This window comes from Phalacrocorax carbo, chromosome 1 (assembly GCF_963921805.1).
Source record: "Phalacrocorax carbo chromosome 1, bPhaCar2.1, whole genome shotgun sequence".
NCBI lineage: Eukaryota > Metazoa > Chordata > Aves > Suliformes > Phalacrocoracidae > Phalacrocorax > Phalacrocorax carbo.
The window spans coordinates 124,462,592-124,476,612 of record NC_087513.1 but is presented as its reverse complement, the minus strand read 5'-3'; the positions used below and the strand labels follow the sequence as shown (position 1 = coordinate 124,476,612).

Below are 14,021 nucleotides of genomic sequence, written 5' to 3'. Positions count from 1 at the left end.
TCTGCCTCCAGGCTACCTGAAAGGGTGAAAGACTACCTCAGGTGTTGGGATGAAACTCTGTTCAGATAAACACGCTTTGATCCTGCAGTGGTTTCCATCCCTGATGGCATGGCACACCTCCATCAGAACAGCAGATCCCAAAGAAAAGCCCCTGCCTCCAGCACAAACACTTGTGGCACAAAGGGCTCTCACAGGCCATTGCTACCTTCTGTGCTAAGCAGAAGCAATTGGGGAGTTTTTTGAGACTTTTCTCATGAAATTTATAAAACTGAGCTTATAACAAATCAAGCCTGAGTTACACATAAAGCCCTACACAAAAAAGATGCTTCAGTGGTTTCTTCAGTGGGGAAAGGAGGAGAGGACAGGGCACACTGCAGGCAGGCGCACCATTAGATGCACTGGAAGGCTACTGGATGGAAAAGCAAACTGGGACTCTGAAGAGGCAAACAAATGCTACCACATATAGATAAGACTTGTCTTTTAAGATCCAGAGAAATAATTCCTGTGAACATGTTTCAGTATGCTTTCTTCCCCTATATTAAGATATTATAGGGTCTGTAATGTAGGCCTACATTTTAGGAACAGATTGAAAAGGCAGAAAAACAGGAGGCCACCTATAGAAAGCCAAGAATGGACTGAAAAGATGTATTACTACTGGTAACTAAAACCAGATAGAACTACTAGTAACCAGTTAATTAAGCAAAGAACATTGAAGCCAAAAGACGCCTTAACAACAAGCTCCAGTGGACTTTGAGATAACTTTCCAAGGGAAGAGATTGAAAACTAATCCTGATCTATTCTGAATTGGTGACAGATGGAATAATTTTTTTTAACGCAGACAGTGGAAACTGGCACACCTCAGTATCTAATACTACAGCACCAGATACACTGCTTTCCTCTCTTCTCTTTATCCTTGAGTCACGTGTTATTTCTGAAGCTCTGCCATTTTAAAAATATTTTTCAGATTTTATGAGGAGACTAAAAGAAAGGTTCCCTCAGACAAAAACCTCAGCTTTAAGTATCAGACACTACAACACTTGAAAACTACCATCAGGAGCTGCCTGTAATCCATAGGAAACTCTCTAACAAGATCCCAGAAAACAGGAGGAGTGGAAAAATGTAAAGTTACTGACTCTGATCTCCTCTTGCTCTTTAGTAAGTGGAGTCACACTGTGTCAGAAGTGACCCTATCCTGGTAAAGAGCTCCCTTGAGGACTTCCCTGCACAACATCTCCTTACTTTCTCTGCTTAAGTCACCACTTAAAAAATAAAATAAAATAAAATATATATATATCTTCTATTGTGGCTCATTATCCTCAGCTGGCTCAAGCATGTCTTCTCCCCACATTAGCTTCAACTTGTCAGCCTGCACTTTCTTACTAGTGATCTTCTTATGAATAAATCATAGAATTATTAAGGTTGGAAAAGACCTCTAGGATCAGCAAGTCCAACCGACAACCCAACATCATCATGTCTCCTAATCCATCCCCTGAGGTGCTGTGTCTTCAATACGACTGCAGTCCCTTTAAGTCTCACTTCCATGTGGGCAGCTTCATTTTAGAGAACCTAGAAGCATAAACACTGGCTTACAAAGTTCCTGACTAGAAAATTTGTTGGTTTATCCATGACAACTGCGAACAGATGAAAGCATTAAGGGCTGTTGGTATGAACACTGGTGGCCCCTCTTAGAAGAAAAATACGGATCTCTAAGGACTCCAGGTCTACTTGTGCTTTATTAGTGCTTTGCAAAGGTAGCGCAAAGGAGAAAAGGCAGGCATCCCACTATGGAGGAAGAGCTGAAAGAACAAATCAGCGCCATGTAAGGCAGTCAGCAGGCCAACAACTAAGCAAGGTGAAACTTAAAAAAAAAAAAAAAAGGCACAGAGGAACTTAAAATGTAATAGCAAACTAATCAATTGAAAGAAAAAGTAAACAACTGGTGTCAAGACTCAGGAGGTAGGAATTTAATTTATTTCTGAAGACTAGTATTAAAAACAGCCTCAAAGCAAATATTATTTAATATGGAGTTCACAGCCAAGAGCACAGAAGTTGTATAAACCAACTGATGAAAACTGGCTTGCTCATTTTGTTTAGAATAATAAATGTTAATCATATCCTAAGGAAGACTCAAAAGTTCCTTGCTACAGCCAGCATAAAATAATGCTGATTAGATTTTAAAGGAACATTTGAGATACTTCCTCCAAACCCTTGTTCATTTTTCATTAATATTCATATCAGTGGCAACTCCCAATCAAAAGGATATTCTCCAAGTTCTCACTTCCACTGAAAACAAGAGGGTAAACAAGCTTCTTTCTGAAAGAGTAGTTACCAAGGTCATTTGTAAGGATGTTGGCTTAGATGCCCCAGTTTCACTAATGATACATGCGTATCGCAAAAGTCACAAAAGTCAGAAGAGTACAAAAAAAACCCCCAAAAAATACAAATACAAAAAAATATTGTATTGATCGCTTTTTATACAACAGACTTTGATCTTTTGGTGATTCTTTCAAATTATATCTGCTGAAATTCCATGATTCATGAGAAGCATTAGTGTTATATTCAAATATATGTATGTACAGCCATAGTGCCAAAGACAAAGCTCAGAAACTTCAAATGCCCCAAACTAGAAAGTTAATAAAAATAAATCAACATAAAATTAAATGTTGTCAGTCTTTGGTTAACCCTAAATACTACTTTAATACTACCAGAAACAGCAGAGGTGACTGGAACACCTAAAGTGGGACCCTAAAAGAAACTTTTCTGGAGAGAAGAGGAACGTGTACGTGGCCAGCCTGCAGGGTTTTCAAAAGGTATGAGCTTGAAGACAGAATGGAAACATGATTTTTCCTAGTCCCTGCAGTAAATGCTGAGGGCTTCTCCTTCTCCCTTGGTAACCCAGTCCCAGCTTCAGCAGAGCCCCCCGTGCTGCTCGGCCAGGCAGCGAGCGACCCAGGGAAAGAGAAACCAGAAGCACACCCATGGCAAGTGCAGGGCAATGGAGACAGTGACTGCACGTGCCTACCGCATTCCTCCTCCCATTTGCATCACACTATTACCAAATACCCAGTGACACCCCTTTTCCTTCTCCCCATTGCTCCCACCCTGCAAGGCCAAGAGCAGATACTGAGAGGCTGTGGCCAGCACCATGGTCCCCAGCAAGAATGACGATGCCCCATCTCCCACAGATCCTGGGAACACCTCCTGCAGCTGCCACGCCAGCCCCAGCCTCCCAACACGAGGACAGAGCTTTCTGGGAAGCAGCAGGGTTAAGCAGGAAAACATGAAGTCGCTACGTTACTGTGGGATGGCCATGCTCTGGGTCCCTTTCGTTCAGGGGAGGCTGATGCCTAGCACTGATGAATGACATCTGGCAGGAATGACCCGCTCCAGCCAGCAAGCTGGCACACAGCTTCAAATAACATAATTAGGATATAATCCTTTAATAGCCAGTTCTATGCATTGTTATTGTCAACAAAGGTAATTTAGTACCGAAAAATTGCTCAAGTTTCATAAACATCCTGAAGGTGGTTACTAGACGCTCTCAGAAAGAACAAGCCAAACTTGTAGCAGAACAGACATTTTTAAATAACAGATTTACGGGTTCATTTGCATTCTTGTCATACCAAGTTTCTTCTGAGTGTCAAAATACGCTATTCAAAGAAACAGGGGACACAGAGCAAAGATCAGTTGTTTTGTCTCAAAGACAGGATAGGGATGCCATCATACTTCAGTATCCTCCTCACAGAAGCGTCAAAGTCTGATAAACCGACTCTTGAGTCATTAAAGGCTGACTGACAACCTGCAAGTTTGTCATACACACTGGAGATACGGATGTCAAAAGGGAGCACATGAAACACACTAGGGAAAAAAAAATATAATCCACACAAAAAGTACTAAGTAACAATTCCCACAGAAAAATGAAATCATTTCCTAAATCATTACTAAAAATTAATGTACTGTAAATAATGTGGAATTTAACCCAAAATCCAGCTGGAGGTCAAACATGTGAGACACAGCACTCCCTGTAACGCTCACACCAGCTCCAACCCTGCCAGCCCCTTGCCTGGCCTCAGAGCCGCCCTGTCCCTGCAGCAGGAGTCGGTCCCCATCCCAGCTCTGCTCGCTGCCTCCGGGTGCAGTGAGACAGGGCTGCTGGGCGAGGTCCTTGTCCCACCGCCGGCCCTCACGCTGCCAAGTCAGCCCCAACCCTCAAGTCTTCTATGTAGAAGTAAAAATTTGAAAGCGTGGACACCCCCCCACCCCGCCCCCCATGGTTTTTTTTTTTTAAATATTGAGTCCACGGTTTTCTATGCCTCTCAACCAAACACAATGTTTTACAGGAAAAAAAAAAAGTATATATATATACACATATATTCAGCTGGGGAGCCTGCATAGCTTTTGGGAAAAGCCTTAATGATTTGGACCACCCAGACAAAAAACAAAACCAAGTCCCCGGGTTCCTTGATTTAGTGCTTTGGCCTTCCATTTGCAAATCCGACCTGATGTTATCTGAAATGGTGAAAGATTTCACATGGATTTCCACTGAAGACAGAACAAAAAATAACCAACATCCATCCACTTGCCTATCTACAAATGTGCTTTTGAGTTTTGTCGATTTCTTTTAATGATTTAAAATTCCCCTTCTTTCCTCTGAAATTTTACTATGATATGCAGAATTGGAAACATACTATACAATCAGCTTCACAGTGTGGCACATGTCATGTGCAGAAGGCAATCAGGATTAGTCCCCCGCTGTTTATATATAGTCCTGTACCGGCTTTTTTACATCAAAGAAAACGGGACGTTACATTTAGCATGAACTCTAGCAGAAGGCAAGGGGTTACACAAGCTATACGCGGCAGTTTGTCCAGTCATTTGCCTCTCACCACTTTGCCCCTCTGCAGCAGACAGCCTCTTCGGCATCTCTATTTGCAAAGGCACCAATTCAACAGCAGCCTGAGACAAGTCAACAGTTGCCAGCGAGAAGTCAGGCCAAGGGCAACCTCCAACAAGATCTGACAAGCTCCCCAGTTCCAACTCCCTCATCCAGCCCACTCGGAGAACAGAAATCATTTTCTGGAAAACAGCAGCTATATAACATGTCATTTCAACCACCCATCAACAACCCAGCACCTTGGCAAGAAGCTGTTAGCAGGACCAGTCCATCAGCCAGCTCCCCAATGTAACTCATGCTCCAGCCTTCAAAAATTTTCAGGAGCTTGTTACAGGGATAGAGCACTCATCACAGGCATCCGAGAACTAAAAGCCCAAAAGAGATGCAATCCCGTATGAACTTGTAAGCTGCTGTGTACCATGCAGCCTGCCAAGCCTTCCTCCTCCCCTGCTCACACACACAGAGCGTGTATCTCACTGTGATGGCAGGGATTCCTCACAGCTCCTCCCACAGTGGAAACTGGAAGCAACTAAGAATTAAATAGGACACTTTTCAAAGAACTGTTTGAGCAAATACAATCCAAACCATAAATTGCTGCATCATCTCTCACAAGGGCTTAGGAGGAAGGCGATGAGAAGAGCCTGCAGTTTGCTGAACAGCACTGGTACAGAGGGCTTTCCAGCTGACGTTTACTTAAATTGTGCAAAAATTAATCTATGCAGCCACAAGGTCTTATTTATGTCTTCCCTTTGCACACTTGTGTTGCCATTTGTCAGTCCCACTTACCACAATGTCTTCATCCAAGAAAGACTAAACCATTTTGGAGGGCATGGCTTCCTGTGAACTGGACTCCTGTGAATCAGCAGGCTCTACACCACAAAACCTATTAATAATACATTAATTTGTTCTCACGTGTCCCATATTACATTATGAATTTTTTCTGCTCCCTGCCCCACCTTCTTATTGTCTCCATGCAATAAAGAATAGCTTTGTTAAAGGTAGAAGAGTAAAATAGGCCAGGGCTGTGCTTTAGAGATGACAGTCACCCACTGCAAATAAATCAAAACCCATTTTCATTGTGAGGGGTGTACAAATATTTTATAACTCAAGTGGAGGGCTTATTTTCAATTCCTTTGTACTGATCTGTTTTGGCAAACTGGTTTACTCTTCCAACAGGGAAGTCACCTATAAAATCAATCATCATATCTTTCTGATGAGTTACAACTTATCTTTTATTGCACACACAAGATATTGTGTTTTTTTTAATGTATGTTATAGCTAAAATGTCTCATTCATTTTGTAAGTATGCTACATCTTAAATATTTCCCTACAAACTGGCATAGAAAAATATTGCAAAAGGATGATTTCGGATGAGAAAAAAACAAAAGAGCTTCCAGGGCTGCAGTGCACATCCTGTGCTGTTAGTGGTATCTAAGAGGTCTGAAACGCCTTGAAGCCATCTAGAGATACAGTTTAATATTCTTTGTTTTGACATTCAGTTGGGAAGAGGCATACAATCCCCAGTCAGAAGCCCTTCTCTTAAAAACAGAGATGAAAAACAATTCAGGTGTTGACATTTTCCAAAAAGACGACAGGTTGTCAACCAGTTAACCACTGCAAGCTTCTAGTATGCTGGTGGAAAGGACAAAAAGGTATGGGTGACACCAACAGCACTGCTGGCATTTATACAAAAGTTGCCTTCCCTCATTACAGTACTACTCAACATGTGATGCATTTGACTGGAAACTTCCTTAAACTCAAAGTCAAAGCCAGTTTACAGTTATGGTTATCTCCCGTTTTTCCCAGTCAGGGGTTTCCTATCTCATTATGATAAATGCCAAGTACCAGTGAGAAACCCAAATCGTGGTTCCCGCTACCTACTGAAATGGAAATAGCCAGAAGCTGTAACTGAAGCAGTAACAAGGGTAACGGGAAGACTAGCCAAAAGAACACACAGCGACGCCCAGAACCACGACCAGGCACAGGTCACCCCTCTTCAGCTTTAAAGAGACCCAAGAGCAACCTGTAGCAGTTCCATAACTCAAACACACCCTTAATATGATGCACTGTACGTGCAATAGCAATAACAGTACTTGCTCCTTATATGAATGCTTTCAGTCAAAGCTCTCCAGACAAACCATTTTACAAAGGCGACGCAGACACCGGCTAACCAGCTGTCCTAACATCACAAAAATAAATCAGTGGTACAAAGTTGAAGCAAACTACCTGTCAGATGCTTTCACAAAAAACACCTTCAGCAAGTCAGCCTTTTTCGCCTTACTGTAGTACTAAGAAAGATCCCCCACCTTTTGGCATCAAGTAGCCTTCTGGGGCACTCACATCCATTCCTTTCCCAGAAAAGTAAAGTATGGGAAAGATCTTTTTATTATTTGTTGGGTTAGGTTTTGTATTTTAAAACATTTCACTGCCACTGGAACTCAGCACCAGGCATATTGTTTCTGGTATCTGCCTCTGGGCAGCTTAGAACAGCGAACGTCTGTGAGACAACATGTTTTTAATCTTCAAGAATAGCTGGATAGAGGCATGTTACTTCTGGTCTGTTTTACTTACGAGTGACACACTATAACTAGAGAGCCACAATGGATGGACTCAAGACAGGCAGATTTGAATCAAGTAATTATTTTTAAGTGCATTGCCCTAAAGTTAACAACTCTAAAGAAAAGTATAATTGGCATAGGCTTATAACTTAACCCTGAGGCAGGAGTTGGAAGCAGGATCCACCCCCCACCTGCCCAGTGAGGGTCAGGAAGCCTGATGAATGACCTCTGAGGGACACCAGGATGGACCACAGACCCTAGCAGGTTAAAACTCTCACGATACAGCCTAAAAGGAGACAGACTTTGCTAACTGACTCACATTGCCAGCCCACGTTGGTTAAGTGTAGGCTTTGGGTAAACCATACAGCATGACAAGGCACTGCTGGAGAAGCCTGGAATACATGACTACTTTCAAACTGCAATGCTATTCTTAGTGGATATATGTACAACACGTCTAAATCCAGCACCCAAAACAGCAATGGCATTTCCTGAAAAGAACAAGAAGTGGGTGAGAAGTAGGGAAGAATAAAATCAGATGTCTTCAGTCATAGCACTCAATTTGTAAGAAAGCCTATCTATTCATAGCTGTGAGAAATTTTAAATTTCACACAACTAGAAAAGAAGGTTTCCTTCTGTAACACCACCACAGTAATTTCAGAACCTTCAAAACAAACTTTCCTTATAACACAAATGTCTAAATCATCCAGACTGCTTATGTGGAGTATTCTCACACATGTATATTTTTACCCACTGCACAATCTGGAGCAAAAGATAGCAGTAACATAAAATGTAGAGTTATATTTTATATTTCTGTTACACAGAAGTTCCTTCTGTGCCTCCCTGAAGGACATACGTCATGTGCACATCACAATTCAAAGACTACACAAATCAAAGACGTATGTACACCTATGTAGATACTCACCAGTTTCAAACAAATGCAATCAAGAATCCTTATAATACGCATCTTGCATGTTTCGGTCGTGGGGTTCTTTGCCCCCCTTGAAAATAGCTTGTAACAACCCACCTCACAAAAGCAACACAGAACGTGTATCATTTCAAGCATTCTTATTTCTTTTTGAGCTCTGTGCACTGAGCAAAACTTGGTTTCTCAGCGCAGCTAACCTAAACCCCACTGATGTCGTCTGTTCTCAGATGACGACACAGTTTCATTGAGCAAGAAAAAATAAAAGTGTAAAGTTATTCAAACTCTACCTGCTCACACAGCAAAAACCTTTGCCAAAAATGTCCGACCACCCCCAGCTGGAGTTGCACAGCCTGGCAGAGGCTCAGCGCTCCGGCACAGCTGGGGGTGTTTCCCCCTCCCAGCCTGTAATTTGCCCTGCACAGTGCCGGGAGGGGACAGCAGCTCTCCCAACAGCTGAGCGAACGTTCGACAGCTGAAACCAGGGCAGTAAAGACCCACAGGCGGCCAGCTGAAAGAGACAGCACCACCCAAAGCATGCAACCAGGGTGGGACCCATTTTACTATTTCACACCAAATAGCATGAGAGGGTAAAGGAAGACATCCTAGGTAAACTACTGTGAGCCACATCCCAACTGGCCTCGCCAGCGGGCTTCCCTCTCCCCAGAGGTTTGCAGCAACGCACTGCGAGGTCACACATGAAGCCACCACATTCCCCACACCCGGGGTCAGCCGAGAAAGCTGGGCAGCCCGCCTCAAAGTCAAGAGCTAAGTTAAAAAACACAAGCAGGAGAGTAGAAAAGAGTTGAAAACTGCCGCCTGGGTGAGAGAACAGGGGACCTTTCCAGCAGTGCAAAACAGGAACGACAGTAGGTTTGGGAAAAAGCCATTCTGGAAATTTCTCCTGTACTGCAGACATGCCCGGGAGCCCCAGCCAGGGCCCGGTCCTGGTCCCTACCGCATTAGCACCTGAACAAACAGGGATGGAGACGAGGGATCCTGCCCAAGGTCTTACACACCAGGAATGGGTAGGAGAAAGCCCAGGACAGCCGGGGAGAGAACAAGGAGTCCACCGTGATGGGCAAAACCAGGTCACGGCTGTCTAATATTTTATGGGGGGAAAGCACAACTGTCAAAAGTGACCAAAAAGAAGAGATGCTGTTGAGAAGCGTATGAAGGAACATGAAGGAGCTGCTTTTGCAAGGTAGCATCTGGTTAAGTGCTAGAGACGAAAGCACAAAAGTAGCACTAAAAATAAAAATCAGGAGTTGGTGATGAAGGCCAGCCAGACAAACCGGGTAACGGCAGCACGGCCAGTCCAGTAACTTCTGTTTAGGAAACAGGCAAAAACCCATGAGCAACACTTTCTCCTCAACTAAGCCTTTCAGCAGAAAAGTGTCATTTTAACAGCAGTCCAGCACCAAGGTATTTTGACAGGCTCAATTCAGCACGCTGGTAGCGGGCGCTTAACGTGCTCCCATGCTAAATGCATTCTCCCTCCATCTTCACAGAACTGAAGAGGGACATGTAATTTTAGACATTTCTCTCGGGGAAAATCCCTGTAGCTGCCAAGAAACACTAGTTATAGATAATGGTGGATGGGAAAGGATTTTTTATCATCCTGCTGTTGCACCCGACAGAGCTTTACTCTGCATGTAACTATTCCTTCCACATTTCTGTGCGTTATGTACATGGCAAAGACACCACTTATCTCCTCAAGCACAACAAAAATCTTGTCAAGATTGTTCAGGCAAACTAAAGGAAGATATTAGCAAAGCTGAGCTTCCCATGTGTATTAACTTAGGGAAATTTAATTCATTTCCATGGGTGTCTCAAGCAATATAAAATCCTTTCTGTCTTCATCTAAATATATGCCAAATGACAAGTTGAAGTGGTTTCAAACTCTGGCAGACCTCTTAAGTGGCTATCTCAAGTTACAGAACCGATCAGAATTGTTGAAGTTAAAACCTATAATTTTGAGCCACTTTCAAGGTATTGCATCATAATTTTTCAATTTGAACCACCTTAACAGTGCCCTTTAGATATAATCAATAGTTAAAAACAGTGGCAGAGAAGCGCTGGCCAGCCAGCCATGTCCTGTATGCTGAGCTGCTCATTTACCGTGCTAAAAAAATTTAAGTGAATGCCTTGTGAAACGGACAATCCCCAGCACACTGTAATTTTTAACACATACCATAACTTGAAATAGCAAATTAAAAAAAAAAAAAAAACCACATTAAAAAAACCCCAAGCAACAAACACAGCGATTTCAGAAGTAGAAAAATTAGCCAAGTATTTAGAGGAACGTGTAATTTGTTACCCCAGCTGGGGGAAAAAACATTTGTACTTAGGAGTCATTGCAAAGCTCAAAGATCATATCTCTCTCTTTAGCCCTGACAAAAAAGGTTTTAGGCTTGTTTTAACTTCTGAAAGGTGCATCTCTAAAATGTTCTTGAAGAGCAAACAAGCTCTTCTCTGAGTGGTGCTATCAGTGCATCACGGGCTCTGAATAGAACAACATAGAAAGACCACGGGCATCCCTTCAAGATTTGAAACTACAGTCACAGGTAATACAGCAGCTGCTTCAAATGATTTTAGGTATTTTAAGTATTCAGATGTTCTTCAATTGCCTTCCTTATGCCAAGGAGATAGTTAATAGATAGTTAATTCAATGACATTTTCACAGGCAGAAACACTGTCTTGATTTTTTACTGCCTACAATCAAATACTGATCACAGAACTCTGTTTACAGCCTGAAAAATATTTCTGCTTAGTGTGGTGTTGACCATAGTCTTTGGGTTATGGAGCACAAGCGTTCTACACTAAAAACTTCAGTCTTACCAGGTTATGAATTAAAGAGCTGATTAGACTATTTCTGAGGTTTAGATAACAATCTACTACTGAAAATAAGCATTTTGTATTAATCCAAAATAGATTGTTTCGCTTTGCCTACAAAACAGTCTAGGGTCAAATTCCTGGTAACAGTTCACTAAAGTATGTGCATGTATAATCTGTATTCAAGAGGGCCATATACACACACATCCCTCGGAGATTTTTGGAAGAAGTCTATTTTAATTTGCTTAATGGCAATCTATACCCTAATGTGCACGGTTCCATACCAACACAGTACCATTAAAGAAAATATCTATTTACAGATTCACTAGATTTCATATTGAGGATAAAGATTTGAAAGAATACCCCATTTTCTCAACTAGAAAACAAACAAATGGAACATGAAACCTTAACTTCGTATTAGGGTTTACAAATACAGCTGCTGATGATTTAAGCTCTTTGGAGCCCTTGACACTAAGCGCAAGAGGAAAATTGGACTTTCAAATGAGTGAAAGCTGAAACAAGCAGGCTATTGTGCAGCTAACTCGAAGATTACATGCAAAAGTTAGACTTCTGAGATTGGAGAAGTTACATTTGGCCTTTTAGGAAGAAAGAGGAGGACAGGATATTAGCATCCTCTGCAAACAGAAGACTAACATTCACATGAACCACAAAGTAAAGCATTCAGTCATCTTCCTAAAAAAATAAAGAGAGTTTGGCAGTACAATATAGTCCTCAGAGAAATGCCAGGACAGAAACTTTTGTTGTCTTTGTTGATTTAGCAACTGATGTGTCCAATACCTTAGTGTTTTGTAAAGAAAAAGCATTAACGTGTGTTCCAGCATCTTTCGTGTTGGAAAGAAGCCACTTGATGCACGCCAACAAAAATAAGAAAAGCTAACTTCAACTCACAAATACCATCATTATGCCATTTTATGCCTCTCCATGGGCAGAACCGTGTCTTAGGCAGGGAGACCTCCTGGATACAAAGAAATAGGTATCACCAACAAAGGGAGGTTCTCTGCATGCACAGCTGTGACTTGTATTAGACGCCTTCCTCACCTGGTCATTGTGTCTCTTCACCGTCAACCCAGGGTAAAGCACCTCAATTTGAGGCAACACACACTTACTTTGAAGGCTCTGTTCTGGCCACAGATTTTTATTGACTACACCTGTTAAACCACCACAGCATGCCAGCTGTCAGACACTGCAAGCAAAGCCAGTGTCAAGTCAGCAGTGTTTAATCTGACAAGATGCAGCTGCTTTAGCGGAACGGGCAGACCTACGTGCCGATTTCCTTTTCTCATGGAAATGGACCTAAATTTGAGCTTATTTTGAATTTTGCTAAAGTGAATGCAAATAATTAGAAGTGAAATAGCATAAGCATATATTTTTTGTTTTAATTATTAGAAGCGTAAGAACCCAGCCAGACTCAGCCTTTCATTTTTCACACTGAAGGCTGAGGTTTTTTGAAGATTGAGATTTTTCACACCAAAGCTTTCTGCATGTGCAGTCACACATGGACAACACAACCTGGTGAAAGACCTGTAAGCACCAAGGTCCTGGAGCCAGGGCCGGTAAATTAGACATATACTCACACACCCCCCTCCCACCCCCCCCCACCCCCCGCTTTATAAGTACGGACAACGCAGAGCCTCCATTCTACTTGAGCAATTTTGAGTGGGCGTCTTCTCCCTTCTCATTCCTCTGCAAGTTTGCCAGGATAACGGCGTGGAGATGCAAAGGCGATGCCCCGTGCCACGGGGACCGCACGGGGTGCCCCGCCGCCCCCCTGCGCGCTCCCTATGTTTAAACCCAAAACAGAGAAGAGTTTTGGTCGCCCCGAAGAACCCGGGACTCCAGGGGGAGCGTGAGGCTCCGCCGGAGCTGACGGCCGGCCCGGGGCGAGCCGAGGCAAGGACAAGGCGGAGGGCGAGACAAAGCGCTCCGGGCGGGGAGCGAGCAGCAAAGCCCCCCACCCCCGGTCCCCAAAGTCTCCCCGGCCGAGGCCCCCCTCCCCCCCGCCCCCCCGGTCCGAAGGACGGCTGCCGCCCCGCTGCGGGGGGCTCCCCGGCCCCCGCCGCCGCCCCCTTCCTTCCTTCCTTCCTTCCCTTTTCCCTTCTCCCCTTCCCTACCCTCGTACGCCAGGCCGGGGCGGGCGCCCAGGGCGAGCAGCGCGGCGAGGCGCAGCCAGCAGCTCCCCATGCTGCGCGGCGGCGGCCCTTCCCGGCTGAGGGCTGCGCGGCAAAGGGGCAGGCGGGGGAGGAGGAGGAGTGGGACGGAGACATTCTCCGAGCGGGCTCCCGGGCGCCGCCAGAGACTCCTCCTCCTCCTCCTCCCGCCGCCGGGGCCGGCCACCGCCCCCCGCCCCGCCTTGCCTCGCCTCGCCGCCCGCCGGGACCGGCGGCACCGCTCCCGATCGCCTCCCTCCGACGTGGCCTCCGGGAGCGGCCCGGCCCGGCCCGGCGAGGGGCGCCCCCCGGCCGGCACCCCCCGCTCTGACCCGCAGCTCCCTCCCGAGCCCGGGCAGGGCAGCCGGCTGGCGGGGAGGGAGCCCGCCCCGGCCCCGGCCCCGGCCCCGGCCCCGGCGGTCCCTGGGGCTCCCCTCGGGGCGAGGGGGAGATGGAAAAGCCGTGCTCCCCCCCAGGCCCTTCTCTGGCGCCGTGGGGCCACGCGTGGAAAACACGCCGCTGCCGGGTCGCGTCGCGTCCCGGCCCGGGTGGCAGCGCTGCCGGCGCAGGCCTGGGGAGTTTTGCGGGCAGGGGTGCAGGGAAACAGGCTGTGCTTTCCAACATGAACGGCTCCAGTTGCTCAG

General features: G+C 45.0%; 1 protein-coding gene across 3 annotated transcripts in view; it reads right to left on the bottom strand.

Moving 5' to 3' along the window:
* Positions 1-13,707, bottom strand: part of SRPX (sushi repeat containing protein X-linked) — a 46,059-nt gene extending 32,352 nt beyond the window's left edge. For all 3 annotated transcript variants that reach the window (XM_064473366.1, XM_064473383.1, XM_064473375.1), the window contains exon 1: positions 13,342-13,707. In XM_064473366.1, coding sequence (XP_064329436.1) covers positions 13,342-13,411 — 70 coding nt within the window. In that variant the 5' untranslated portion in view covers positions 13,412-13,707. The remainder of the gene's footprint in view (positions 1-13,341) is intronic.
* Between the last annotated feature and the right edge of the window lie 314 nt (positions 13,708-14,021).